At 38.6% G+C, this 27837-nt stretch overlaps 1 protein-coding gene across 16 annotated transcripts in view; it reads right to left on the reverse strand.

Moving 5' to 3' along the window:
- The window catches only part of SGIP1 (SH3GL interacting endocytic adaptor 1), a 225315-nt gene that overhangs the window by 52773 nt on the left and 144705 nt on the right, over nt 1-27837 (reverse strand). For 3 of the 16 annotated variants that reach the window (XM_073007223.1, XM_073007228.1, XM_038001244.2), the window contains 8 exons: nt 25649-25673; nt 24673-24724; nt 23307-23392; nt 19605-19697; nt 16967-17041; nt 7455-7582; nt 6390-6516; nt 1226-1285 (listed from right to left, as the gene is read on the reverse strand). In XM_073007223.1, the coding sequence (XP_072863324.1) occupies nt 1226-1285; nt 6390-6516; nt 7455-7582; nt 16967-17041; nt 19605-19697; nt 23307-23392; nt 24673-24724; nt 25649-25673 (646 nt within the window). Of the gene's footprint in view, nt 1-1225; nt 1286-2214; nt 2281-6389; nt 6517-7454; nt 7583-14335; nt 14837-16966; nt 17042-19604; nt 19698-23306; nt 23393-24672; nt 24725-25648; nt 25674-27837 lie in introns of all 16 variants that reach the window. The other 13 variants (XM_073007229.1, XM_038001256.2, XM_073007224.1 and 10 more) reach the window with 7 other exon arrangements.

Consider the following 27837-nt stretch of genomic DNA (forward strand, 5'->3'; position numbering starts at 1 on the left):
CCTGTCTTCTGCCAAGGCCAGTTCAAGAAATCAGGATGTCTGCGAAATTTGAAATCAGACCATCTTTCCTAATACTACCCGAGCTTTTTCTGGGTAAGTTCTACCTAAGAACTTCCATCTCTATGACTATCTTGCAAGCAAAAAACATTGCTGAGAGAAAAAAGCCACAACTATACAAACTATTTATGTATATCAGCCATTCCGGTTTTTAAAATTGCATTAAAACACACACTCAAGTTACAAAAATTCTATTTTGTTGCCATGAAACACAAAAACAAGTTCAATATTTAGATTCAATTCTAGAGTGAAATGTGTTTTGGCCAACTTTTGATCCTGGGATAAATGTAGCTATTTAAAATCCTAGAAAGTAGGATTTTGTGTGATAAATTTTTATGTGTAAGATGGCCCATAAATTAAATTAAATTGCTTAACCTCTTCCCCCACCATTAGTTTAAATGGACCATTTAATCAAATGACTGGTCTGTTAAGATGATTTAGAACTTAAATAGAAAACAGAAGAATGCTTATCCTTAATGCAGAATATAATAAATGATCAAACAGTGAGGTTAGATATTTGACATTACATTTATGTATATTTTCCTTAATCTTCTAAAATGGCAAGTACAGCAATAGTTGTCCATTTTATTGAGGTTATCTTAATTGCAATTTCAGGAGATGCAGATCAAACTTACTAATATACTCCTTTTTTCTTTTCCCAATTTTTCTGATCTCTTATACAGCATTCCTTGTCATAAGAATGTTTTTACATATTTAGATTTTACAATAATAGATGTTGCCTCTAAAATATTAATCATCCAAAACAAGTTAAATGCCAATACCAACCAAAAATGTCCTTATATTTGTTGCACTGCATTTGCAAAAGAGTTAGGAAAGAGCCCTGGTTGACAGAGTTAAGTTCCTTGGCCAAAAAAGTGTGTTTTGTTTTGTTTTGTTTTATTTTCAATTGACCTTAGTTCATTAAATAACCAATATTAACTGCAAATTAGCTTGAACTTTTTTTAATGTGAAAAAATCGAAGATCATATACAAACCAAATTCATGTAGTATTTCCTTTAGTGTTGAATATTTTCTAAGTAGCCATAGCATTTTCATATGGAAAGCGAGACCAGAACTTTTGAAGAGAACTGGGACTTGGAAATGCAAATGAGGAAATAAGGATGAGGAGGAGTATAAATTAGAATCTGGTATGCTATGCACTACTTACCTTCAAAAGTCAAATAAAACTTTCCTCTGTCAAACCAAACGAGGGAAGGCTGTTCATTCTCTGTATGGCCAGGAGTTGAAGCGGGATGGGAAGGGTTAAGGAGAGGGAGAGAGAAGGACACAATGTGAGTTACAGAGCAGGTCATTAATCTCACTATAGGGAAGGGTGGAGGCACTACATGCCATTAGCGTGCAGGAAAAAGGAAAGGCTGGCAATCTACGCTTTTTTCTTTTTTTAAGTTCAGGAAACAGAAAGCAAAAGCAAAGCTATGGAGGCCTAAAGGAATGGGCATGTGTTGGTGGTCGCTTGATACTTGGTGCTTGTGTGCATGGAGTGGAAGTCTTCCTGGCCATGCAGGGGCGTCAGCATATTTTAACTGCACTAATTTGGGCAAACTGTCATCCAGCAATTGCTGTATCCATTTCATCTTCAATGCCATCCCCTTCTATGTTTCCAAAAAGATAAACTCAGAGTTATGGATTGTAGAAAACATTAGCTTAGGTTTTAAATGACAAAGCACTGCATATCAATATAAATTTCAGGGAAGATGTCACATATCTTCCATCCCCTCCCCTGGAATCACCTTAGGCATCCAGACACAAAACACCCTTTACCTATGTACCAAAGAGAAAAAAAGATTACTAATGATGTTCTATTATTTTTAAATTAAAAAAGCAGTGACTGGACATGTAATTCTGAGCAGTTAAATTATTCTTTTCTTTGTAAATTCACACAGCAATAGCATCTCACCTTTTCTGAACCTCTTCACTGAGAAACTGTCATGCAACCTGCTGTTTTTTAATATAGTCACTTAAAAAATTTCAGTGGCATGAGTTCCACGAGGAACAGTAAATATACAGGGTGCATCTGAGAGGCACTGGACACTCATGAGGTGAGGGGCATGTCCATGAAGTTTATAGCATTCAGATGGATAATGACTTGGATTTTTGGAATCTAGGTCTCTAGAGATCACTTGGCTAGCACCATACCTGCAGGCGTTTCACAGCGCCTTTCAAACGAGGGCAGTTTGTCATAAAAAACATCATCTTCTGACACTACGAACCAAAGAAACATAAACGAATGGAAAACAAAAACACAAATACAAATCCCAAATGAAATCAAGAAGCCCACTTTACTGACTGAAACACAGGAATGATTTTAATGGAAAAAGGAAACAAAACTGAAAACACTGGAATTATGATTACGATATAAAAAAGTGTTTTGCTTATTTTGTGATGATTCTATGAGAGGAAATTAAAATGTAAAAAAAAGCCAGGGTTTAGCATCTGTGAATTTGTCTGAAGTCAGCTCCAGGGAAGAAGTCACGCCCCACCTTCTCAGGGAGTTGCTGAAGGAACTGTCATTAAAAATGGACTTATGCAAGTGTATTTCACTCCAACACAATTCTCAAATGGTCAGACATATGTCCATCAACAAGAATCTCCTGACAGAGCACTGACAGCTCAATAGGATCACTCAGTATGCACCTTCCTCCCATGGGGAAAGTAGATGCTTTTAACATGGCCATAAAAAAGCAACAGTATAAATCCAAGGTCCCTGTATGAACTATCCCATTTCAGCCTCATCAGTATCCAAATTCAATTTGCCTTGCACCTGCCTTTGATAGTTATGGACTGTTAATTTTGAACAGCATTATCATAATTTTATCTTTGTCTATGGTATCCAGCTGTGTCTGAATGTCTTTGTAAATTGGTCACAACATCATGCATGAATTGGTGCTCTGGACTGTAACCAATTCAGCTCTTTCTAAGGTCTCCCTTCTCAGCAACTAACAAGTGCAAGTAATTGGGATTTTGACTCTATGTGATTTTTAAAAAGTACTCAGTGCCACAGCTCTTATGTATACTATTACAACTTTAATAGAAAATTGAATAAAATCTGTACAAAGACCAGTAAGAAAGAAAAATGGAGAGAAAGAAGTGGATGAGGGTAGAAAAAATATTCCACAAAGAATAATGTTCCTTGGAAAATATTCTATTAGCTTGACTCCATATTTACAATTTAATGATAATATTCCTCATTATCTCTATTGTTATCTCTGTATCTTGAAATGTCAAGGAGCTTGGTTCTTAGAGTAACTTTAAGCAATTTCCCTATCCTCATAATATTAATGGGATTTCCCCCCAAATCATATAGTAGAGGTCCTGTGAGCTTTTACTAGTGCAAAAGAACTTACTGTTTTTCATTGATTCTTTTTATTTATTTATTATTTTTAAAAACCGAGATGAGAATCTTGCTGTGTTGCCCAGGCTTGCCCTGAATTCCTGGGGTCAAGTAATCCTCCCATCTCAGTTGGGATTACCACCAGATTACCACTGCACACCACCAAACCTGGCTCATTGATTCTAAACTGTGCACTTTTTCACATTCTAACCTGTCTGAAATAATTAATGTAATAAAAAAGCATTTTATGTTAGCTCAACCAGTAGTTTTTCTCCCCTTTCTCAGTTGTAGATAAAATAATGGTACATTTTTCAATCGAGGGTGTCAATTCAGTAAAAGGCAGTTGTATAGGAGCTCTTCCTTATGCGAGTGTGACAATACACAAAAAGTCCTATTTTCAGCTGTGGCATCAGACTTGCTATTGTGTAATCACAGCTGTCATGAGACATTTCATATCCAAAGTCATTTAGGGGCATTTTCTTACATGAATTGCTGTGTAGAAGGCTTAGACTTGCTCTTAAAACTTTAGTTCTTGAATTACTTTAGATTTGCCCCAATTTTGGCTCAAGTACCATAGGAAATGTCAAAAAAAAAAGTATTGTGGTGGGAGGGAAATGTTCAGCTATCAACCTCAGAGAATTTGCTGCTGAAATTCTCTACCTCCCTCACACCATTTGACTACATTAAGTTGACATTCCAAGTCAGTCGTGATTAGGCCCTTTGGTGTTAAAACAGCCGAAGCGCATCCTCTCTGGAGAGGAAGAGCAGTGCACAGGAAGCCTGGGGACAGTCAGTCTTGACAATATATTTACTTCAGAGAAAAGTGGCTGTCAGGTGACCCACAGCAGGTGAAAAGACAGAGCAGGAGGGTGAGGAATTCAGCAGGAAGATGGACACCAAATAAACACAACAAAATCAAACAGATTAATTCAGTATGCTCCTTAGTAATAAAGCAATGTGACTATTGTCTTACATGGCTATATATTTTTTTTAAACCCGCTCTGGTTCATCTTGAAAGAACCCATACTAGATGTGTTAAGAATCAAAGTTTCTGGCCAGGATTTGAGATTTCGGCGGCAGAGAGTATAGAAACACATTGTACAAATATGCACAAAGTTCAAATTATCTTTTTTTTTTTGAGACGGAGTCTCGCTCTGTTACCTAGGCTACAGCATGCAGTGGCACGATCTCGGCTCACTGCAACCTCCGCCTCCTGAGTTGAAGGGATTCTCCTGCCTCAGCCTCCCGAGTGGCTGGGACTACAGGTGCCTGCCACCACACCCGGCTAATTTTTGTATTTTTAGTAGAGATGGGGTTTCACTATGTTGGCCAGGCTGGTTGAACTCCTGACCTCGTGATTCGCCTTCCTCAGCCTCCCAAAGTGTTGGGATTACAGGCATGAGCCACTGCACTTGGCCAGTTCAAATTCTTTGTGTGTGCTGTTTTCTCTATGAATCACAGTGCATTGAAAGAACATGTTACAGGTTTATCTGAGGTCACTTGGGGCCAGGTTTCTGTGTGACAGTTTACTCTTACTTTCCTCTCTGACCAACGAGGCAAATCACATGAAGGAGGTGAAACAATTAATCTTGAAAAAGAGTGACAGTGTGGGGAATGGCTTATAGCAATCAAGGAGTATTAAGGAGATAGAATTTTTTAAAAAGTTACAGAAACAAACAAACAAAACAGAGGGAAATGAGTTACTAGGCATTGAAAGATAGGAAGCCCTAAATTGCCCCAATTGATGTTGCAGACAGGAACAAACTTGGCTACATAAATAATGTTAAATATCTGTCTGTTGCTAACTCACATGAAACTAGGTACCTGGCTCTATTTGCACCAAACTTGAAAGGTTCTTTTGGGAGGATCTGATTAAAAATATAAAGCATGTGATGTAGTTTAAGTTCCCTTTGGGGGACTTAAGAGGCACACCTTAACTTATTTCTCTGGGAAAATAGGCAGTTCTTTCTCCAGAAGGGCTTCAGACTTTGATCAAGCTACTTCTCACATAGGCAACTGTGCAGTCTACTCTTCCAAGAGTAGCAGAAGGAACTTATTTAGCTTTAGTTAACCATTCTCCCAAGCAGTGTGGGATGGGCCAAGTGGTTTACACTATGGAAGAGCCGGAGGGGAGTTCCGACAATAAAGGAAGACAGTGGGGAATGGGAATCCCATGGGAAAAATGGAATGGGAAAGCCCTAGGTGGGAGACACCATGCAAAAATGAGAGAGGCAACAGGACCTTGTCTCCTGCTGGGAGGTGGAAAAAGAGAGAGACCAGCTTTGGAAAGGGGAATGATGCTCCAGGCAAAATGAAGCATTGAAACCTTGGAAAACCATCCAGCTGAACAGCCATTCTCAACTCTTCATTTTCATCACAGCATAAGGAAAGAGGCATAAAGGCATTTCCTGAAAATGCCACCAACGACTTATTTCTCTGGGAAAATTGACCACACATCACTGAAAAGCACTAGAAAAAAAAATGTCGAAAAGTTTGCTCAGGTCTCACAATGCCGATGTTTATACCATTTGTCAACATAAGGACAACCAAAAACGATGAAGAAATGAAAGCTTCAAGAAAATACAGGTTCTAAATTTTGTGATTTCTGATGTGGTACATGGTTGGAATTTAAACAAACATTTCCCCTCAAAGGAGACATTTTTATTTAAGAAATAATATCTAAATTACAAGACCTTCCTTGGCGATTTCTTCCTTATTTTTTGAATAGCTCTGTATGGAACAGCATAAGAAAATTCCTGCAAAACACAGGCGTTAATGTTCTTGTATTTGTTTATTTGCTTAGGTAAAGCACTTTGCCTCCTTTGCTGAGAAGGTGGTTTTAAAAGAAGAGTCAGGTAATAGTAGCAAAACACACAGCAAAACAATTTCAACCAGAAACACAGGGCCTTGGGGATTTCAGACAATTAAAAATAGCCAGTCAAAACCACAAACGGATTAAAAGAGAGGAGAGAATTTTTACCAACTGTGGGAGTGGTGGCTGCGCTCAAGGAATTGGTTGACGATATTGAAGAAGTGCTTTCAGCCCGCGCTAAGGGTGCTATTGGAGGAGGGCTGGAAGAATGAATGGGAGGGCTAAAAGGTCTGGACTGTAAGGAGAAGAAAAGAGATGAAAAGTTAGATACACAGGTTGCAGCATTTTTGTTCCATATTGTTAATGTCTCCCAGCCCCAGATACGACAACTCAGGTTTTTAAAGAATAGACGACACCATTTTTATACTGTAATTAATTATATCTATACGAGAGTTTGTGGAATGGAGCTGGAGAAACGATAAACCATAACACGCTAAACCTGAGCTTAGAGAAGCTGGGATCTGTGACACGGTCAGTGGGTCTGTTTCAGGACCGAACTCACATGCCCTCAGGGACTCAGCAGGTAACACAGAGTGAGAGTTCATACTCGTCTAAAGCTAATACAAAAGTACTGTACTGTGCTAGCTCAGCCAAATACTATGGACATCATTTGTTTGTGACTCCTGTGTGCAAATGCCAAAGAAATCTACCTCTGCCACAAGTCTCTCTTAATTGTTCACACAGAATGTTTTCCACTCCTCAGCCTTAAAACATACAGCAAGAAACTTCTGCAACAAACTCCTCAAGCCACCACTCCTTCACTGTATATTCACATTGTGTGCCTACTATCAATAAGTCATCTGCATTCTGGGCTCAGAAACCAGGATTTGCCCTCTCTTGGAGTTTTCTAATATCAGACAAATATCGTGAAACAGCTCTCTTTCTAAAGGATTTAGTGCTATTGAATGCTACTATCATCATTTGCATCTAACCCACTGTAGCAGAGATGAGGGCCCAAGCATACCATGCCTGTCATTTTAGACCTTGGCTTGAAAGATGGCAGAAATTTGAGGAGGGTTGAAATGTACACTCATACCACAGTGACTGTCTTTCAGATGCCACCTGTCAGGGTTGTTTGTACGAGTTCTCTAAACGCTTAGACCTGAAGGCATTTGGAGCTTCTGTTTGTCATTCTCACTGTTTCTGAGCGAGTCAGAGCAGAAGGGAACATACCACATCTCCAACTCCAGGCTTGCCTGGTGGTAGCTTTGGCCGGGATGGAGGCCGGGGAGGGGGTGGAGGTGGAGTGGTACTGCTGCAAGGAACCAAAGGAGTGGCTGGTCGAGCAGGGGATGATGCACCTGAAAAACAAGCTGGTATTAAAAATGGCTGGAAACACAGGGGGCCAAAGCTCTGTTATCACAGTACAATGCCAGTCCTGGACACTTTTTTTTTTTTGCCTTGGCAGTTACTACACTAAACACTTAGCATTTGGTTTTTTCTTTTTTTTTTTCTTAATAAAGAAAAAAAATTACTCAGTTCCACTATGGGTGATGGCAGAAGCTCATTGCCTTTTGTTATCATGTGACACCCAGTGAAAGGTAAATCCTTTTATTGCTCTGTGACAGAAGGTAAGGTCTTAAGACCCTTGCCTGCGTGGTAGGTACCTTTCATTATCATCATATACACACTAAACACATAATAAATTCTCTTGCATTTTGCATGTATTTAGAATTTGTTTATGTCCAACATGAAAATGGGGGTTAGAACTTGAAGGAAGATGAATGATTTTTTCCACTTTAGGTTTTTCTTCTTCAAATGTGATTAAGAGAGTTATGCTTTTGACTGTAGTTAAACTATGAGCGCCAACTTTATTAATGTACCCAAACACTGGATGGTAAGCAAAAGACAAAATACAAGAAAATAAATTAGATGTTGCATGAATACTTTGTATTTAGAATCTTAATAACAGAAATGCACTGAATTTAGAGGATTTTATTTTGTGAAGGAGGCTGCTTGGGAATCTGTCAATGCAGAGTTTGCCCACGATGATATTTGAAAGAGCCTCTTGGATTTACCTTTCTGGCTGTCAATGACAAGCGTATGAAACACAGAAGACACACAGAGGCTGGCATGCACATCAGTCAGCACACCAGTGGGGTCTCTGGATTCAGGAATCTGCCTAACTTCAGTCGTATGTCTGAGATACACAGGGAAACTGTACTAAAAACCTTTAAAAAGTCAAATCAATGTTCAAACCGTTCTTGTTCAGAAAAGTTCTGACTACTCCTGAGGTTCTTGTCACTTCCGTTAGAAACACAGGTCTCAAATCATCCCAAGAAAATTCTAAGAAATCCTGCCCTGGGAAAATATCCACACTTCATCCCCCATACCTGCCACCCCCTTACCACCTCCCAAACAGCACACCACAAAACTGGGCTCTCTGGAGAGTTTTTATATCAGCATCTCAGTCTCCAAATTCTCAGACTCTCAAAAGCTTTGAAGTTGAGCAGCAAAACCTATCATTTCAGAAATCTGCTGTGTTTTAAGAGAGTCCCTGGGGATTAAACCTTGCGCCTTTTGTTTAAATAATCTGAAATCCTGAGTGTGTTTCTCTGTGCTGTTTATTCTATGTATAATCACATTAGTGTGAAACCTACTAATTATTACCCCCGCTCCCTCTCTATCTCCACCTTCCTCTACCACTACCACCTGTATTCTTACTTTTTTTCTCTACTGGGCCAGGGTCTATGCTAAGCACTTTACACGTATTATCTTATTCCCCTGACAAATTTTGGAGGTAGGTATTGTTAGGCATCTATGCAGAATCTGAAGCTCAGAGATGTTCAGTAACTTGTCTAAGGTCATATGGCTAAAACTGTGTATGTACCTCCGAAGCTCACGCCCTTAAATGCAATCTCTTATAGCTTGAGATGGACTGTGGTGGAGAGTCCCACATTTTGCATAAAGTCTGTTCTTATTTTTGCTTGGCTTGCACATCTCTCTCTCAATATAGATGTTTTTAGTCTTTGGCTAATCTTCTCTTTAAAAAAAAGTATGTTTTGACAGGCCCCACTACAAAGTTTTCTTTTGATTATTGTGTTAGTAGATTTACACCCAGGATATTTTCAGAAGACAGAAGCAACAGCATAGAGATCAATAAATCTTTAAACAGTGAAGTCTCAGAACCTTTTTTTTTTTGATGGTGATGGAGGAGGAGGTGTTCTATTTAGCTTTGTGAAAACCATGCCATAGGAAAGGCCCAAAATGTCTATCTGTAGGTCTGTTTCCAAGAAATAGTCTTCTGAATAATTCTAAAAAAAAAGCCAACTCTTTATCTTTTTCCTACGTGTTCCAGAAAAAAAAAATTTTAAACTCCTTTCAGTGATGCCTGGGAAAGTACTAAGGAGCCACCACCAAGGCAGTGTGGAATACTGAAAAACACTGGATGAAGAACCAGATGATTTGAGTTCCGGCCCTGCTGGCCTGAAACCTCAGCTTCCTTGTTTTAAGAGACATTGTTTCTACCTTACAAGGTATTTGTAACAAATAAAATTGAAAATGCTTATGAAAATGTTGACTATATAAAATGCTGCACAAATAGAAAGTAGTAGATACTGGTGGTGATGATTAAGATTGTGTTTTTTGATACAAATACAACCAAAAAGTTAAAAAAAAGTTGTTCATTGAAAAGTTAATTGTTTTCCTTTATGGATGCCCCATTGAAATCACTTTTTTCTGTACCGAATTGAAGTAATTGATTTGTTTTGCAGCTAGAAGGACAAGGATATTTCAGTTAAAACCCTGCTTGACCAAACCCTGAGGCTTAGCAGAGGATATTCAGGGCCTGAGGGGTATTTCACAATTGAACTAAGGCTTCACATACTTTTGTGAAATTACTCAACTGTTTCACATTTTATTAGTGTAGACGGCTGTCATTTGCACATCTCTATCCTCACTCTTCAATTTTCAATTGCATTTTCATTTCCCCCTTAAAAAGTGTTTATTTCCAGAACAATGCTGGAAAATGATTTGGACAGCACTACTGTTTAAGGTTTAACTTTAAAACCCCAAAAAAACACTGAGTTTTGTGAGTTAAAAAAGGTTGGCAACCATTGACATGCTCTCAATCCATTTGTTGTTCTCAAGCTGGTTTAATCAATTTCTTTGGCAATCCCTGAAGATCACGTATCTGCCGCATCAACTTTCATCTCTTTTTTTATGTGTGTGTTGGGCTGGAGCAGTGGAAGCAGCTGGGAGACGTGGTCAAGGCACAGGCCGTGGAATCCAACAGATCTGGGGCCGTATCCTGCTCTGCTACTTACTAGCTTTCTGATTACAGCTAAGTTACCTTTTTGAGCTTCAGTTTCCTAATCCACAAAATGAGGCTAATAGTTCATGCTGTTGCTGGGAGAATCAAGTGAGTTAAAACATACGCACTTTGAGATATGTGAAGAACTAAACAACCTTTCCCAAATTGTGTTTCTTACACCATAATTATACCATTTCTTTGAACAAACCATTAAATATGTATGTAAATGATTATATGCTATGTTTCCCTTTTTGATGACTAACACATTAAAAGCCCTGAAACATTACTAATAGAGCTTTCTGCAATGGTGAAAATATGCTAGAACTGTCTAATAAGATAGTTGCTAGCCACATATAGCCACTGAGCACTTGAATTGTGGCTGCTGTATCTAAAGAATGAACTTTTTGTATTAATGTTAAGCAACTATAATTATAATTAAAATAACCCCATGTGGCTAGGCACTACTGTATTGGACATTGCTGCTCTAAAAGACTTGTAGTTAGGAAATATATTCAGTTAATTCAACCCCAGGTAGCTCAGACTAATTTGTTTATTGACTTGTGTGTTTGCATATAACATCTTTAGTTTACAAAGTTGGAAAATGTTGCACTGAACATTCTTTCTTTACTTACTCCTTTCTTTCCCTGGCCCTCAAACATGGTGCAAGCCAACAAAACTCTTTTCCCCCCGGCCTCTGGCACACAACCCACATGCGAGAAGAGATAGCCTTTGCCAAGAACCAGCGTCTGCATTCCAGTAAAGTGCTGTTCTGGCCAAAATAGGTATTTATAACTTTTGCCATAAGGAAATTGAAGTTATTGGAGCAAATTCTTAACTTCCAACTGCTTTTCAACAGCAGGTGCCTCTTCTGATTCACGAGGTTATCAGTACTGCCTATACTTGGTCAGTGACAGTCATCTTGCTGTGGATAAAATTTTAAAAGTGAGTGCATAATGGTATACAATTAAATATGCTTCGAGAAGTACAAGAAAGTTAGTTTCATCAGGCCTGATGTTATAAAAAGCAGGTAGTGAGAAGCATTGCTAATCTTTAAAACATGAAGCCATACCCTATTGTTTCAATCTTAAATTTATATTTCTTCCAGCTTGTAAATGTTCCATCAATAAAAGATTAAGCAGCAAATAAACTGGGACTTAATTAAGGAGATCATGCTGCAGAGTTTTATTTATTCACACGCTTCAGTGACCCAGTTCAATCTTTTACTTAGAAATCCAATCTTTTAATACCAGTAAAGTCAAGCTTTTTCCAGCTCAATTATTAAGATCAAGAGTCTTTACTGGTGACATTTTAAAATAATTTCAAATAAGGGTATGGACGCTAAACATTAAAATCACAACAAAACTCTCAAAAATTCCAGAAAGAAAACAAAAGTTCCTTTCTTCCTAATTAGATTAGTGATAAATTCAATTGAACAAATATCTTCGAGAGCTTTATGAAAGGTGTTAGATGAAACACAGATGAATTACCAAAGCCACCTGTCCTCTCTACTCCTGATCAAGGTGTTTCCTTTGAGGAGAGCATTGTGGCCTACCCTTGGAGGGAGGTGGGTATTCTTTAAATGTCCTTTCAGGAGTCTGAGAGCCTGGCTTAGGAGAGCTGCATAGAAAATAAAAGTACACACCCCTCTTTTATAATGGACAACTAATGTCTTTGGGTTTGTGGTCTGGAGGATTTACATAGTGGTTCTTTGTTATCTTTACAGATAGATAAGGAGCTTTGTATCCCCCCCAAAGGCCTTAAAGAACAATAGAGGGATGGAGATGGATGCTGTAACCCTCTAGAATCAGAGGAGCACAGACAAGTACATTTTGAGAGAAGACTTTTGGTGATCTTGTAGATGGGTGTCAGTAGTCAAATAAGTTTGGAATATTTATGACCAAACCTTGCAAAAGTGCCTGGAGAGCACACTGGTTAACAACATAGGCTCCAGATCAGAGAGACCTGAGTATGAATCCAGTTCATTGCCTCCAGCTTCTAAACTTGGGCAAATTACTTGACATCTCTGAGCCTCAGTTTTCCCATCTGTAAAATGGGAAAGATAACAGTATCTACCACATGGTGTTGTTGTATGAAATAATGTACAAAAAGCATTTAGGGCCAAAAAGCATTTAGGACTAGGCACGGTGGCTCATGCCTATAATCCCAGCACTTTGGGAGGCTGAGACAGGTGGGTCACTTGAGGCCAGGAGTTCAAGACTAGACTGGCCAATATGGTGAAACTCTGTCTCTACTGAAAACTCTGTCTCTACTGAAAAAAGTAGCTGGGACTGGTGGCACGCACCTATAATCCCAACTACGCAGGAGGCTAAGGAAGGAAAATTGCTTGAACCCAGGAGGCGGAGGTTACAGTGAGCTGAGATGGTGCCACTGCACTCCAGCCTGGGCATCAGAGCAAGACCTTGTCTGAAAAAAAAAAAAAAAAAAAAGAAAAGAAAAGAAAAAAACAAACAAACAAACAAACAGTGTGGTGCCCAGGACAAGAAACTGTAGTTTCTATTGTTTGCAAAAGAAAGGCTCCCAAAGGTCTTATGGTAAAAATACTTGCTGATTTTGAATAGTTTTCCTTTTGGGGGGAAGAGGACCTGGAGGCATACACACTTAACGATATAAAACACTGGTTTTGTGTGCAGTACAGGTGAACTCCTAGCCCTCCTCTTGATCACCATGGACTCTGTCACTTTAAGCATAGAAGAATTTGCAAGCACAGAGCAAGTACTGCAAGACCTCATTGAAAGAGGCAGTGATGATGACTGAATATTAGAATTTCTCTCTTACTAGATTTAAGTACCTTACACTTTATTGCCTCTTTCACAGCAAATGAAAAACAAATACATGGCACCCCCCGAAGGCCCCTAAACTGAACCCACATGCACAGGAAGGAAAGCACTGGGGGGTGTTGTTAGATAAATTTGGACAAGAGTGGAATAAATGATATGGGGGAAGATGCATTTGAAAATCTTGATATTGCTTTAGTATGCATGGTAGGTGTTACCATAATTAAAACACACAAAATGAAGCTTCAAATAAGGAAAAAAAAAAAATTCAATGTCAGAATTGGCATAGAGTCCATCACCTGTCACTACACTTAGAGTTGACCTCATAGCCTGATGAGTGTGTCAACTGGTGAGAACAGAGAACAAGTTTGTCTTCAGTGACAGCTTGATGAGATTACAGATGCAATATACGTATCTCTCTTTTTTTTTCCTTTTGCCTTTTCCTAAAAATCTCCTTTTCAAACCTTACATCTTTTTAAAGAAATTAGAGGGGTTAACGTGGTTCTTCCACAACCAAAAAAGAAAAGAAAAAAATTGGAAAAAAAAAAAAAAAAGAAACCCACCCGCCTCCTCCTGCCTACATACACACACAACACACTGGCCCACAAACCCTAGTGTCCTTGTGGGGGCACCCGACAAGGAAATCAGACATTTAACATGAAACCCACTCTATGTGAAATCTGTCTCCCTAGAACTTTCCTGAATTCCAAACAATGGCATGACAGCTTTGTTTTAGAAATCAAGACCTCTTAACTGCACGGTAGATGGCAGGGCACACCTAAGGGCTGACAGTGCGAAGCAGAACACATCCACAGACTTGGACCATGACTGTGAGCATCTATCATCTGATGGACTAGGACATGCTGCGGGGCCACAGGACACCCAGACCGGAGGAGCGAGGGCTGAAGCTCTGAAGCCAGCTGCCAGGCAGGAGGAGGGTGTTGCTCACACTGTAGCAGCCATGGCCATTCCCCCGCACAAGAAGCACACTCAAGCGTAAGACATACCACTGGTGGTCCCCGTACCAGGGCCCGAGCCAGGTCCGGGGGACGAAACCACAGTCCTGTAGGTGGGTGGTGGTGGGGGAGGTGGAGTTGCTCTTTGTCCCAACCCAAAATCTTTAGGAGATGAGATTGTTTCTAAGTAATCATCTTTAATGAAGGTCTGCTCAGCGACTTTCTTCTGGACTTCTTCTAAATTGAGCGGCGATGGTACATTGCGAGGAGGCCCGGGAGGCCCTGGGGGGCAAATGGGACCTGGGGGGCCGAGAGGGCCTGGAGCTGGGGAGTCAGCTGGGTTGTCTGGTGTAGCTGGTGGGGACACCACTTTTTCCCTTGGAGTCAACTCCGGAGTAACATGTTCCGGGGACGTATCAGAAAAATGGACCCACTTTTCTTCAGCATTAACAGCAACAGACTTGGGGGACAATACTGGCCCAAAAATGCTGTCCAAGTCATTGATGGATGGTAGTTTTTCAATTTTGATCTCTGTGGCTGACTGGTCATTTCCTGTGGTTAAAGTAGTTGATTTTAAACTTTAATTGACTTATTATTTGTGTGGGGAGTGAGGGAGGGAGTCAAAGACTGGAAAATACATTGCTGTGTGAGGTGCCTCAGTGGGCGTACTTCATGATGTAAAAATATCTTTATTGGATTAGGAGCCTAAGGTGAGGGGAAAGATCCCCCCTCCATAAAGTGAGCATCATATTTTTATGCTATTATTTACTCTTTTTTGCAAGCTGAGCACAAGCCAGCTACTTTGACCATCATGTAAAATGCCGTGCATGATACTGCTCTCAAAGGCTCCTCACAGGTGCACAAAGTATGATCATTTTGAGAAGGCAGTGTCAGATTCACAGAGAAGTACAAGCTCTGGGACTGCAAATTCCAAAAGCAAGGTCCCTTCTGAAAATCTGACCTACTAAAATACACATCACACAACATAAAAAGAATTGAGAAGTGAAAGCTGGCCTCATATTTTATTAAGATTGTCTACTCTCATATATTAAATCAAGACTTTGGTGAAACTGATTATAATATTTGTTAATTTAAAAAAGTGATCACATCATATTTAGTTGTATATCCTCAACCTTAAAAACACCAGAAACACAGTGCAAAGATTAAGAAGGTATCACCACAAAGATACTTACAAACACAGATATACACACCCCACACACAACACACACATAGATTATTGAGGAGGCATTTGCTACTTATTAGAACCGTCACATATATACCTGCTTAATAGGGAAGAAAATAATTAAAAAAAATTTAAGTAATTTATTTTCTCATTAAGTCTAACCTGTCAACATCATAGGCATAACTGTGATATTTATCTATAGGATGTCATGATACTGAAAAGTCTCTGTTTTGCTAAAATATTAGCATAAGCTATTCCTTCTAATTCATAGCAATAATAAGAGAAAAAATTAAAAATGGTCTTCTACAGCTCTGTATGAAGAACTGCACTTTTAAAAAACTGAGATTATTCACATTACAAATTGTTACCTAAACAACTGGAAGGCATGAGCAGAAGTCACTTTACCTTTATATAACTTTTGGACTATATGAGCCATCTTAGTATTTCTATATTTCTAGTTTGAAAGGAATTAACTTTCAAGGTTCCAAGGCTGTAGATAAACGGGGAAGCATTTTGCATGGTCCACAATATTTACAATCTTGTGCTAGTAGGTATATTTATATCTAACACAATTTGTGGAAATACAAGGCGCCAAAATGTCTTGAACCTGCAAACATCTTTACTTACGAAGCTCTGGATGACTCTCTATTGAGTTTGAGTCAATATAAATTTCATAAATGACTACATCTTGCTTTTGCTTTTGTTGATGAATGCCCTACTCTGCAGCTATCAAACTCACCAGGCTGCATAAATAGCAAAAGATGAAGCTGCAATAAATTCCGAAGGTGATAAAGAACCACATTCTAAGGGCCCAGGCACATAAAAGAGCCATTACTACTTTTGACTTGCTAGCCTAGTAAGACTTGGCAGACTATAAGTTGTATGAATACATAGTATTGATTTTAATAGATGGTAAAGGTATGCCTTAAGCATTATCTGTCTACAGGCATGTAGCAAGTCCTTGCCGTATTTCATAGTCTTCACATATCTCTTTGCCATGGGATAATAAATACTTGAATGACTACTGGAAAAAAAATTTCCCCACCACCAGTATACTGCACACCCTAGGAACCATTTTATGTCTTCCTAGACTAGATAGTTTCAGTCTTAGTAAAATTGTCTTGAAAAAATTCCAATTGTGCTTTGAGATTATGAATTTGTAAATCATTAAAATGAGATCCAATGAAGTGAGGGGTTAATTAAAAATGACTTTCCATATTGAGTTTTTTTTTTCTTTCATTTTACAAAATGGCCCTCATTCAACAAAATTATACCAAGGAAAAATTAATTCAGAAATTATTACTATTTTTTTTGTGTGAAACCTGGAAGTGGTGCTTTAAAATAAGTCTGCATAAGAAATTCTAATAGAAGCAAAACTAAATGTCAAGATTGTAATGTTTTTGTGTAGCCTACAGTTTTCAACACATCAAGGGCATGTTCATCCAGGGCCACTGCTCTGTTTGACACGTCATCCCAGAACTGAAAAAACAAAAGCGTACCTGGTCCAATTGTTAAAGGGGATCCTGTTCGGGGTGGGGTAGCTGGTACATTTTTTGGAGGCAGTGGTGGAGGTGCTGCAAAGAGATGAGAAATCAAGTATCATTGGTCATGTTCTTCCTAAGCTATACAATACACTTTAAATAAGCAGGATTTGGGCTTTCAGTTATATTCCTGCTATTGGAAATGGAATAGCAATCAATGGTCTATTTGTTTAAAGTTCGAAGCCAAAGAACTGAAGCAGAACCCATTCAGATTCTTCCATTTTATGAGAACAAGAGAACGTCAAAAGAATGTTGGACAATAATAATAATAATATCACCATTTTATTCATTTAAATATGATTCAACACACAAACCTCAAGCAACAACTATGTCCTACCTCCTGTACTAGGAACTAGGGTCATAGGGTTGAATAAAAATAGCCTCTGGCCTCAAGGGATTTATGACTGACTGAATGAACTCATGTTAGCTGACAATTACAGTCGAGGGTTTGATAATGGAAATAACAGGTTGGGTGGGGGCTCCTGTGAGGGGTTTTTAATCCAGTCAGGATCTTGGTGTCCGGATTGAGTTGGGAAAGATTTCTCAAAATTATATTTCTTAAATTTTAGTACATTTTTTAAAGTTAGAAGCAAACTAACTCCTTTGACAAAAATTACAGCCAAAACAAGTATCATGGTCCCTACGAAGAGATTCACCCTTCTGAGTTGGACTTGTCAACTTTGTGTGCAAAGTTTGAAATTACTGTTTCAATGGGTTCATTTCTTCTTCCTCTTTCTTTAAGTGTATGTTTTCTTGTCACTGGCCCTATTTGGTAGATTCAAAGAGTTCACACTAATTCAATAGGCCATCCCAAAGTTTAGCTGTGAATCTGAATGCCGTCCACTCTCTCATAACCTAAACGCAGAGGGAGGCGGGTGGGCACACGGCTGGGGAGTGCTTGCTGGTGCCTTCCACTTGACTAAATTAGGAAGAAGCTTTTCATGTCATTCCTCCCTCCTCCTCCCCTTCCCGTACTTTATTTATTATTTTTAGGTAGCATCCTGTTCTTCCACACAATAAGTATGACTAACAACTCTCATCCTAAAGCCTAGGAATATGTGGTTCTTAATCTTAGTTATGAGCTTCTGAAAACTACACCTCTAGTGGATCATATTTTCCCACAGAAGTTAACAGCTCTGCTCCTCACTAAGGATCTCTGCCAAAAATCAAGGTCATAATCAACAAAATACCATAAAAACAAATAAAATACTATAAAAGCCTACTAAGCTAAAATAGAAAACATATGCTGCAACTACAAAAGGAGCAGAATGATACAATGCACGTCAATTAAACAACAGTCTGCATGGTGCTAAGTGCAACCGCAGCACTTAAGACTCACAACTCTGAAATACCAATAGTTAAAACCAATACATCATCCCCATAAACAATTCACTTACTTTCTTGGCATTTAGGAAAGGGTTTTCTAGGGATCACTTGTGTAGCTCAGGTCTGTAAAGAAAGCTTTTCAAGGAAGTTACAGCTTTTTCACTGGTTTTGTTTTGCAGGGAAAAGCATTCAAAATCATGCCACTGTGGTTCAAATATTTTAAAAATATATTTTTCAAAGTTCAGAAGTTTTTAGAAAATTGTTGATAATGATGTTTTTCCTATCCTGTTTAATGAGAGAAACATCTTTGGAAAGGCTAGATCACATGGCTTTATAGCAATAATATTTCCAACAAACAATCTCTTGGCCTTTGATTATGAATCCCCTCAGTTAATTCTCAGGATCATGTTTAGGCACCAAGGTGCAAGCTCTGGAGATACTGAACTGGAAAAAGTATTAGTTGGTCTGTATGTGAGCCCAAAGGAGCAAAAATACCCTCTGCATCTCCCTCCTCCCAAAACACATCTTTTTGAAATCCAGTTCTCCAAAGAGTGCCTTCCACAGGCGGCATGCTTCAGAGGCAGTATATTGAAAAGGGAATTCAATACATCTGTAAGAAGGGTGGCTTTGCCTGATGAACCATCCGTTCAGTCCAAATAGCCCAACCCACCACCGGTGAAGGGCTATCTAGATCTTCAGGACCTCCTTTCCCAGCCACCTGGGTCATGCTGGAAGAAGCCAGACTGATGGCAACTTTCACATACATTTACTCTGATCTACTGTCTCAGCTTCTCTCTACCATATAGCCTCAGTTCTCTTGTTCCCCAGTTGTCACTCTTTTCTATCAATGTGTTCTTTCTGTCCCATGCAGCCTCAGTTGTTCTATAGGATGAGCAGAGACCATATCAGATTTGTTCACCTCTGTGTTATATGATAGCTTAATGCCCGGAACGCAGTAGTTTCTTTAGCTCACTTGCTTCTTATTCTTACATATATACAATGAATAAATGAATGAATAAGCATGTGGGATTTCAGAAAAGGCTATGACTCAAAGTTCATAATTTGCTTTATTGTATTATTTTCTTCCTGTCTTCATAAGCTGCCCTGACTTTCTTTAACTTGAAAGTCTGTTAGAATAACATCTCTTCTTAATATTATTCAGTTCTAACGTTGCTTACGTAGACTTTCTAAGAGTTGCCTAATTTCACTATGCAGACAGACAGTAAAATGAGTCACTTATTTTTCCAGACAGAGCAGACACATAACTTACTTCCAGTGGGAAAAGGCCTTGTTAACTTTGGCGACTCCATGCTTGGATTAATTGGTTGGCCTGAACCCCATATCTCAGGCTGATCTAAAAGAACTGGAAACAAAAAAGAAGATTTCCCAGGGAGAATTAAAAAAAATTCCCATACTTTAGAACTTAAAATTTCAATTTCAATTTGAGCTTTACAAAATTATTTTCCTCTTGTCTCAGTACTAAAATATTAATTTAGGAATGTGCTGCTCCTTATTCTTTTCAAGCAGAGAATAGAAATAGGAGTGTGGTGAGAGTGTGGGTGGGAGGAGTATCTGTGTGTGTGCATATAGCTACATAAAAACTTTCAGAGCAGAATCTGCATTTTCTTCCTGGGTGGTCACTTAAGGACATTCTGAGTATCAGTACATGTACTGGCTCTGTTTCAGGTACCCATTTGAAAATCCAGACATTAACCCCATGAACACTTGTTTTGTTGTAAGTTCGTTTATTTAAAGCCTCCTATGAATATGCTTCAAAACCGAAATGCCTGCATTCTATGCAGTGGTTCCTATCCTTGAAGGGTTCTACAGGGTTTTTACATAAACCTTTTACAGCATCATAAAAAGAAATTAAAAACGCTTGCTGAATATGTTAAAAGAACCAGAAAAATGAGTGCTTAGACACCTAACATAGGGCAATTAGGTTTTGGGCCTAAGGACACTGAATTTAACATTTCTTCTCTTTCTTTTTGCTTTCTGTTCTGATTTTTAAAAATAGCTATGACAATGCAAATAGTTAGTGCTTCTCAGCACCTATCCTGTGGCAGGGACTATGCAAGTACTGCTGTCAGTCATTATGTCGTCTAGGACAGGATGAGAAGTCAGTTGGATGTGGTTTGAATCTATCCTCTGCACTGACTGTAGGACCTTGGCAAGTTGCTTAACCTCTCTGCGCTGCCTTCCTTTAGGGTAAAGTGGAGACAATAAAAGCAACCTTAGAGAGTTATGAAGAGGTTTAACAGAGGAAAAATATATTAATATAGTATATATAAAATGTATGTAAAATACGTATCACAAAGCCAGTAGCTATTACTATCTATTCGAATACTCACACCACCACCACGTGGTTGAGACCAGTACCACTTATGGGAGAGGAAACTAATGATTGGAGTGGTTTAATGAAGTGTCCACGGTAAAAGCAGAAGAGCTAAGATCTGATGCAGCAGACCTAATTCTAAAATACGTATTTTTTTCCCCAGACCATTTCAACTAGTGATAGAAAAATCTTTCTAGGCCAGGCATGGTGGCTCACAGCTGTAATCCCAGCACTTTAGGAGGCTGAGGTGGGAGGATTACTAGAGTCCAGGAATTCGAGACCAGCTGGGCAACATGGTGAGACCCAATCTTTACAAAAAGTACAAAAATTAGGTGGGGTGGCATGTGCCTGTGATCCCAGCTACTCGGGGGGCTGAGGCAGGAGGATCGCTGTGGGAGGTCGAGGCTGCATTGAGCTAAGAACTTGCCACTGTATTCCAGCCTGGGTGACAGAGTGAGATCCTGTCAAAAAAAAAAAAAAAAAAAAAAAAAAAGGAAAACAGAAAGAAAAAGATAAATTGATCTAACGAAGAATGAGTAGATACGAAAGGGAAGTGTGGGTATTGAAAAAGCTAGTGTGACTGGTGCAAAGGCAGGAACTTTACGGAAATTCAGGGGCTGAAATCATCTAAAGAACAATTGGAACAATTGAGGCCACAATCACGGACAGGTCTAGGTAGGTATCTCCTCTCCACCACAGGCCTCAGAGGTGGTCTTCGCTCTGTTTTAACATGAATGCAAACATTCTCCAAAGATATGAAGCAGCATTTTCTTCATGAATTCAATGTGGAGCACAGCTTTGATTTTTAAAGAATGATTTCTATTCTTTATATAAAGTTTCCATATAGTTATGGGATTCCTTAAACGGGCAGTTTTAGGTGCAACCAATCAAATCCCCTCTCCAGTAACCATACAATATGTCATTAAAAGTGAGACTGATAGCAGATGAGTTAATAAGGAAACTGATAGCCTCACTGCAAGGCCACTTTTACATAGGGATTCTAAGTTATGGGCATTTATATCACTAAAGGAGTATTTAGAAATGTTCTTTGTACATTTTCCTAACAAAATCATTGAAAATATTCAGGTGTGGCTGACTGATGGCTATCTCCCAGAATTCATTCTCCAGTTCTTCTATAGTAACAGAATTTTAGCTGGCTACCTGGCACCCAATTCTCTCCAGTGGGGTTTGGCAGGAAGTGACCTGTGTCTCTTCTAGTTTTGCTCTTAGAATAGTTAGCAGTGAGTTCCAGTGGTCCTCACCCCACTTCCTCTCTTCTGAATGGGAGAGGAGGAGAGCTACAGCAGCCATCTTGGAGCCAGAGACAAAAATAACATTTTAAACACAGCAGAGCTACTTTACCAGTCCTATATTGTTTACTTCTAGACTGTTAACATGAAAGAGTAATAAGATTCCATCTTGTTTAATTTATTGTACTTGAGGTCTCTTTGTTAATGTAGCTTATTCTACCCATTACGCTTCTAATTCTTGCCATCTTTAACACTTAAGACCTTCACCAATAGGTCCTAGAAAGGTAATATGTTATTTACATTACCATGGTGCCCCTAAGTCAAATAATTTTTATAAAAACGTTCTATATTATCAAACATAGCTACTGGAGATACATGCATTAGATGTAAACACATTTCAGGAATAGACAAGATGCATTTTATAGAGAGTTGATTTTATATCAGTAAAGTACACAGTATTTACAGCCATCCAAAAACATGGTTAATTTAAAAAAGTTAAATATTTAACTCTAGGAACAAATATTTACTAGGTAAACTCAAAAATAATGGCAGAAATAAAGATATTTCTTCAGTAGTATTTTATTTTTCATTTTTTTTTTTTTTTTTTGAGGTAGGGTCTTGCTCTGCTGCTCAGGCTGGAGTGCAATGGTGTGATCACAGCTCCCTGCAGCCTTGACTCCCTGGGCTTAAGTGAACCACCCACCTCAGCCTCCCGAGGAGCTGGGCCTACAGGCATGTACCACCATGCCCAGCTAATTTTAAAATTTTTTTTGTAGAGATGGGATCTCCATATGTTGTCCAGGCTGATCTCGAACTCCTGGGCTCAAACAATCCTATCTCAGCATCCCAAAGTGTTGGGATTGAAGGAGTGAGCCACCACGCCTGGCCTTATTTCTAAGTTTCTAAATGATTCAAGGTCATTCCTGGGTCTTCAGGCAGCAAACAATGACTGTTGTGAGCAATCCAATTGAAGCCTTCATTATGAGGTGGGAAAGAGCAAATGTGGTCAGGGAGGCTGGATCCCAACGACAGTGACAATGACGGGTGTATGAAGTTCTGTCTCCATTTGTGATTCTGTTGATACCTCAAATGATGATGGTCTGGTTCCCAGAGTGTTTACTCCGTGACAGGGATTTGTGTAGATTTGCAGTAATTTTTACTGACTTCTTTTGAAGAATGAGCTTGTTAGTAATGTTTCAAATCCTAAAATAATACAGATTTGCAAACTAAACTTCTGTTCTTGACAGCACACCTATATTGAAACTTTTCTTTCCCACGAAGATAATATATTTAAAATAAACCTCAAAATACATACATTTAATCTAGAAAAGTTGTATTTCAATAAAAGAAAAAACAAATCTATAATATATGGAGTTTCTTTTCCTACCTTCTGTCTTCTGTTCATCAAAAGCTGATTCTAGTGGTGGGCCAAAGAGAGGAGCAAGGGCCGTAGTGTCATCAGGAGGCTTTTTGCTAAATCACACACATTAAGGTAAAATACAGAGAAAGGGCTCAAAAATTAATACTCAAAAAGATACACAAACTTTCAAATATTTTTCTCAGTAAAACAAGTGTGTGTGTGCACTAGTGCATGCATGCATGTGTATACAAGCCCCGTTAGGACTAGAACGTATTTTATAAGGATGTCAGATGTATTATGGGACAAAAGAATTCGTAGAAGGTGAGATCCTTAGTTCTCAGTGGAGAACTGAGGTGCTCATCCAATAGAAATAAGTTGAAGGAGAATAACTCTTTCAAAGCATCCTGATTCTCTATACCTAGAAGAGATAATACTAGAGCTGAGTTTACTGCAAAGCACCTTTCTCTAAGACCTCAAGTACCATTTATATTTGATTTCACCACATCTCTGTGTTGTAGTTAATGCAGTTTATAATTAGTGAAAGTCAAGCATAGGGATATTAGGTAAAAAGCCACTGAGAAGTTTCATCCTCTAATAGACTAGTTGTAACCTCCTAATACCCCAATACAGTAAATCTCAGAAAGAGAAGTACTATGAAATCAGGGAAAACAGGAGGATAAGTTAAACTTGCATCCTTTCTCTTAATTATGACTCCAGACTGATTGTTAAGAAAATGATGCATAATTATCTTCATTTCTTCTCCAAATCTGATTCCCGTCATTGATCCCAATGAGGTCTATATGGTATGGTAAGGCGCAAGGGGTGAAGAGGAGAGGGGAGAGGTTGGAGGAGGATAAAGATTGAAAATAATTCAGCTTTTAAATAGAAATAGCAGTCTTTTTATAAAACAATGCCCATTTGCACAATACTTACCTAACCCACAGAATACACTGTAAAATACAATGCTTTGCCAAAAACTAAAAACAGAAAGGAAGATTCCTTTGGTGGGTGGCAGGTGGAATGCATCATGAGATGGTATCCAACTAAAAAGGCTTCTTTTTGTAGGGCAATATAATAATATTGAAGATCAGCATTCCAGACACCAAAAGACCTCTTTAGAGAGAACTTTAGCTGTCCCATCAGGAAGGGACCTGCACATTCTGATAGACAGTTACTTCCGATAAGTGCAGAATATTTCCCTAAAGGTCTCCCTTGGGCTGCACTTTTCAAAAATAATAACATATTTGACCATGATATGGATATATGGACTGACACATTTTGGTAGAGCCTTTTTGTTAATGGGAGCTGAGAGTTTAGCTCAAAGGAGATTTGCTTAATTGTTAAAAGTTCACGATGCCTTGCATAAAACACAACTAATGTCTTTCACACTTACCTTATAAGTTCTGGAGTTGGTGTGGAACGCCTGGGTCTTGCTACTTCTTCACCTGATGCACAGGACAAAGGAACTTTTTAGACATATTTTTACCATTCCTTGATATGTCTTATAACCTACATTTGGAAACACTTAGAGATTTAAGTCCCATCAATAAGCAACTCAGTATGAAAACTTTGCAAAACAAACCTTCTCTCCTGGCAATGCAACAGCCATATATTAGGCATATGTAGTGGTGTTTTCTCTGGCATTTGTAAAACCTCATTAACTAAGGAACTTCCATGAAAAGCCATCAAATAGAAGATCTGGATAGTGTAGCACTTAGTGAAAGAGCACACCATTCTTGGAATGTCTGCTGCCTTGACTGGTTCTGCCTTCCAATGAAGAGAATACTAAGCCAGGCCATATGTGTAGGACATGAATCCAGCATTCTCTGCCTGTTCTTTTCTTGAAATGCCAAGAAAATGTTGTATCTTTAACTATGACACATGAATTTAGAATTTCCTAGGATGTGTTGTATGCAGCAGAGGAAAATTGTGCCCTATGTGTATTATAACCTATATCATATCGCTTTGGTTGACCACAATTTTCATATCAAAAAACACAAGAATGGGTAAGTTGCTTCTACTTTCAGTTCCTTCTGCCCACCTGTTCTTCCCACCCCCAGCAACAAATACACACTTGATTAAATTCATTTCTAAAGTTAAATAATATAGCAAGAGTTGACAAATATAGAAAGAAAATAGCAATGCTTTTCCAAAAACATATTTATTTTCAAAACTTAAACATTAATCACTCAGAACCCACAGGGGCCCTCTATCATTACAAGAATTCTTTGCTGTAAAAGTAAAAAATTTGTAAGTCTTAAAAATTAAGCCCGGGAATGCATAATTCATATGCATATATACTCCAAGATCCAAGGAACTGTTCTTTCTTTTAAATCATACGCTATTTCTGGTAGCTAAGATATACTTACTGGATAAGTTCCTTTTAATTGCACCCTAGAATTAGAAATAGACACTATAAGGCTTAAGACCACATATATGTTATGTACAATATGTATTATTTCTGTCATTGCAATTAAACTGAACTCAAATAAATGCAGATAGGGAAATGAAATTTTTCTCAGAACCGCATTTAAGTAGGAAATTGTAGGTACACACACAGAAATCAGTTTCTTTTATTTCATTCAAAGATTATAGAGAGGAAGGAAGGGTAAATCATAAGTCTTCTGAACAAGGAAAACCCCTTACCTGGGTAGATTTGGTAAATTAAATTCAAATATTGAATAGTCCATTAAAAAAAGACCTCTTAAACTCTAGTAGATAAGAAAGTAAATCGAAGTTTAGCATAAGTTTGATGCTTAAAAATTACAGAGTGTATTTAGGAGTAGTGCATGCTCCTTGTCAGGTGGGGTCCCCAGGTTGCTAATGCAAACAGTCATCAGTTTACAAATGTGATTTGAACAGGTATAGGTGGCAAGTGTAAAAGGCAAGGGAAACTTGAGCCATCTGCCATTGAATGAACTGTTTTATTCAGAAAGTCAGGGAATTCCACCCTATGCACTCATCCTCCCAATTTATTTCACTTGCCTGCCACTAGGCCCATCGATTCGTGAATTGGAAGTAATGTCTTGTGTTCAAGACATCGTGATATTATTGGAATACAAATAGCCCTGGCAGGAATAATCTGAGCACGTCATCTCCAGTTTTTATAATGCCTTAGCATAAACTTATTTAGATAGTAGAAGGATTGATTAGATAAAAAGTTTTGATTAAAAACCAGAAGTTGTGAAAAGTTCTCAGCATGGATGCCACCAGAAAAGTAGACCACGAGGTTGGCTGCATTGTGGGGTAGAGCATGGCTTGGGATGCCTGCCATAGGAGAATGACAGGGGCAGAGTTGAGGACAGGGAAAGCTGAAGTACATATAAGAAAGCATTCCAAAAGGTGAGACCATGAACACATTTGTTGGATGGCCACCAAACACATTTTTTTCCTCTTTTTAATTTTAGTGAAGGCTCAATTTGGTGGTCACGGATACATTTTCTTCTCTCAAAGTATAACATTAACAGCTTAGGACAAGATTTAGCGTCTCTGTAATCGACCTATAAGAAGCTTCTTTCCCTTGTTCCTAAGGCTGCATCAGCATTTTCTGTCCAATTTTGAACCCATTTGTGCTAAAGGAGCAGTTTCAATCTGAACAAGGATCCATTCGATGCTTTCTCAGTCTCTCGAACTACATTTTCTGGCTTGTTTTGTCTAATAATGTGATCTGTTTTTCTCTACTAAGTGTGCCATATAGAGAATTACTACATTATTTATAAATACTTTCTAATAAATATGGCCACGTAAATCTGCCGAGGACATTATGGAAGTTTGGATACAGGTTTACTTTTGGAAAAGAAGGCTCTGTAGACAGAAATGATTAGATAACAGAAATAATTAGATAACAGATGTTTTTCTGGGTTATGAACTGTCAGATAGAATTTCATTAATAAGATCTGAAGGAAAAAAAAGAGGGCCTTTAGTTCCAAGCACTCAATCACAAGATTAATAAATGGCATTGAGGGAACACAGCCCACCTAGTACTGTGAGGCCTAAAACCCAGGAGGTCCCAGAAACTGTATTGAAGACCTCTTTGTCCCTCTGTCCTACTCCTTCAAATGTTAATATCCATGAAACCAAGAAAGGTACAGAGCTCCTTTTGTAGTCATCAATTCCCAGGGGTGTCAATTCATTCAGTAGATATTCACAGTTGAAAGGCACTAAAGAAGAAGCCCCTGTAACATTTTTATTAAATAGTCTTCACGAATGAACAATCCCAAGTTAAGTGCAACCAAGACATGGCAGAAGTATTCAAGAAAACTCTATTGTTTAGAAATTAGGAAGAACAAAGCTAGTATCAATTTAGAAAGCAACAAATGTTTGAAAAATCAGCAGCAAGTCAACAGCAACAGAAAAGAAAGTCCTGCTGTCTGCTGGATGGGCATACAGGTCTCTGATGACCTTAATGTTGCAGCATGACATATTTAGAAAAAGACTGAGGTGATGTCGACCACACAAACCACATTCAGGAAAAAAAGCCCATTGGATTCAAAAACCTCCCCTTGTCAAGTGACTGTATTTTCCCCCTTTCAATGCTTGTTTGTTGTTATATGTATGT

This window comes from Chlorocebus sabaeus, chromosome 20 (assembly GCF_047675955.1).
Source record: "Chlorocebus sabaeus isolate Y175 chromosome 20, mChlSab1.0.hap1, whole genome shotgun sequence".
NCBI lineage: Eukaryota > Metazoa > Chordata > Mammalia > Primates > Cercopithecidae > Chlorocebus > Chlorocebus sabaeus.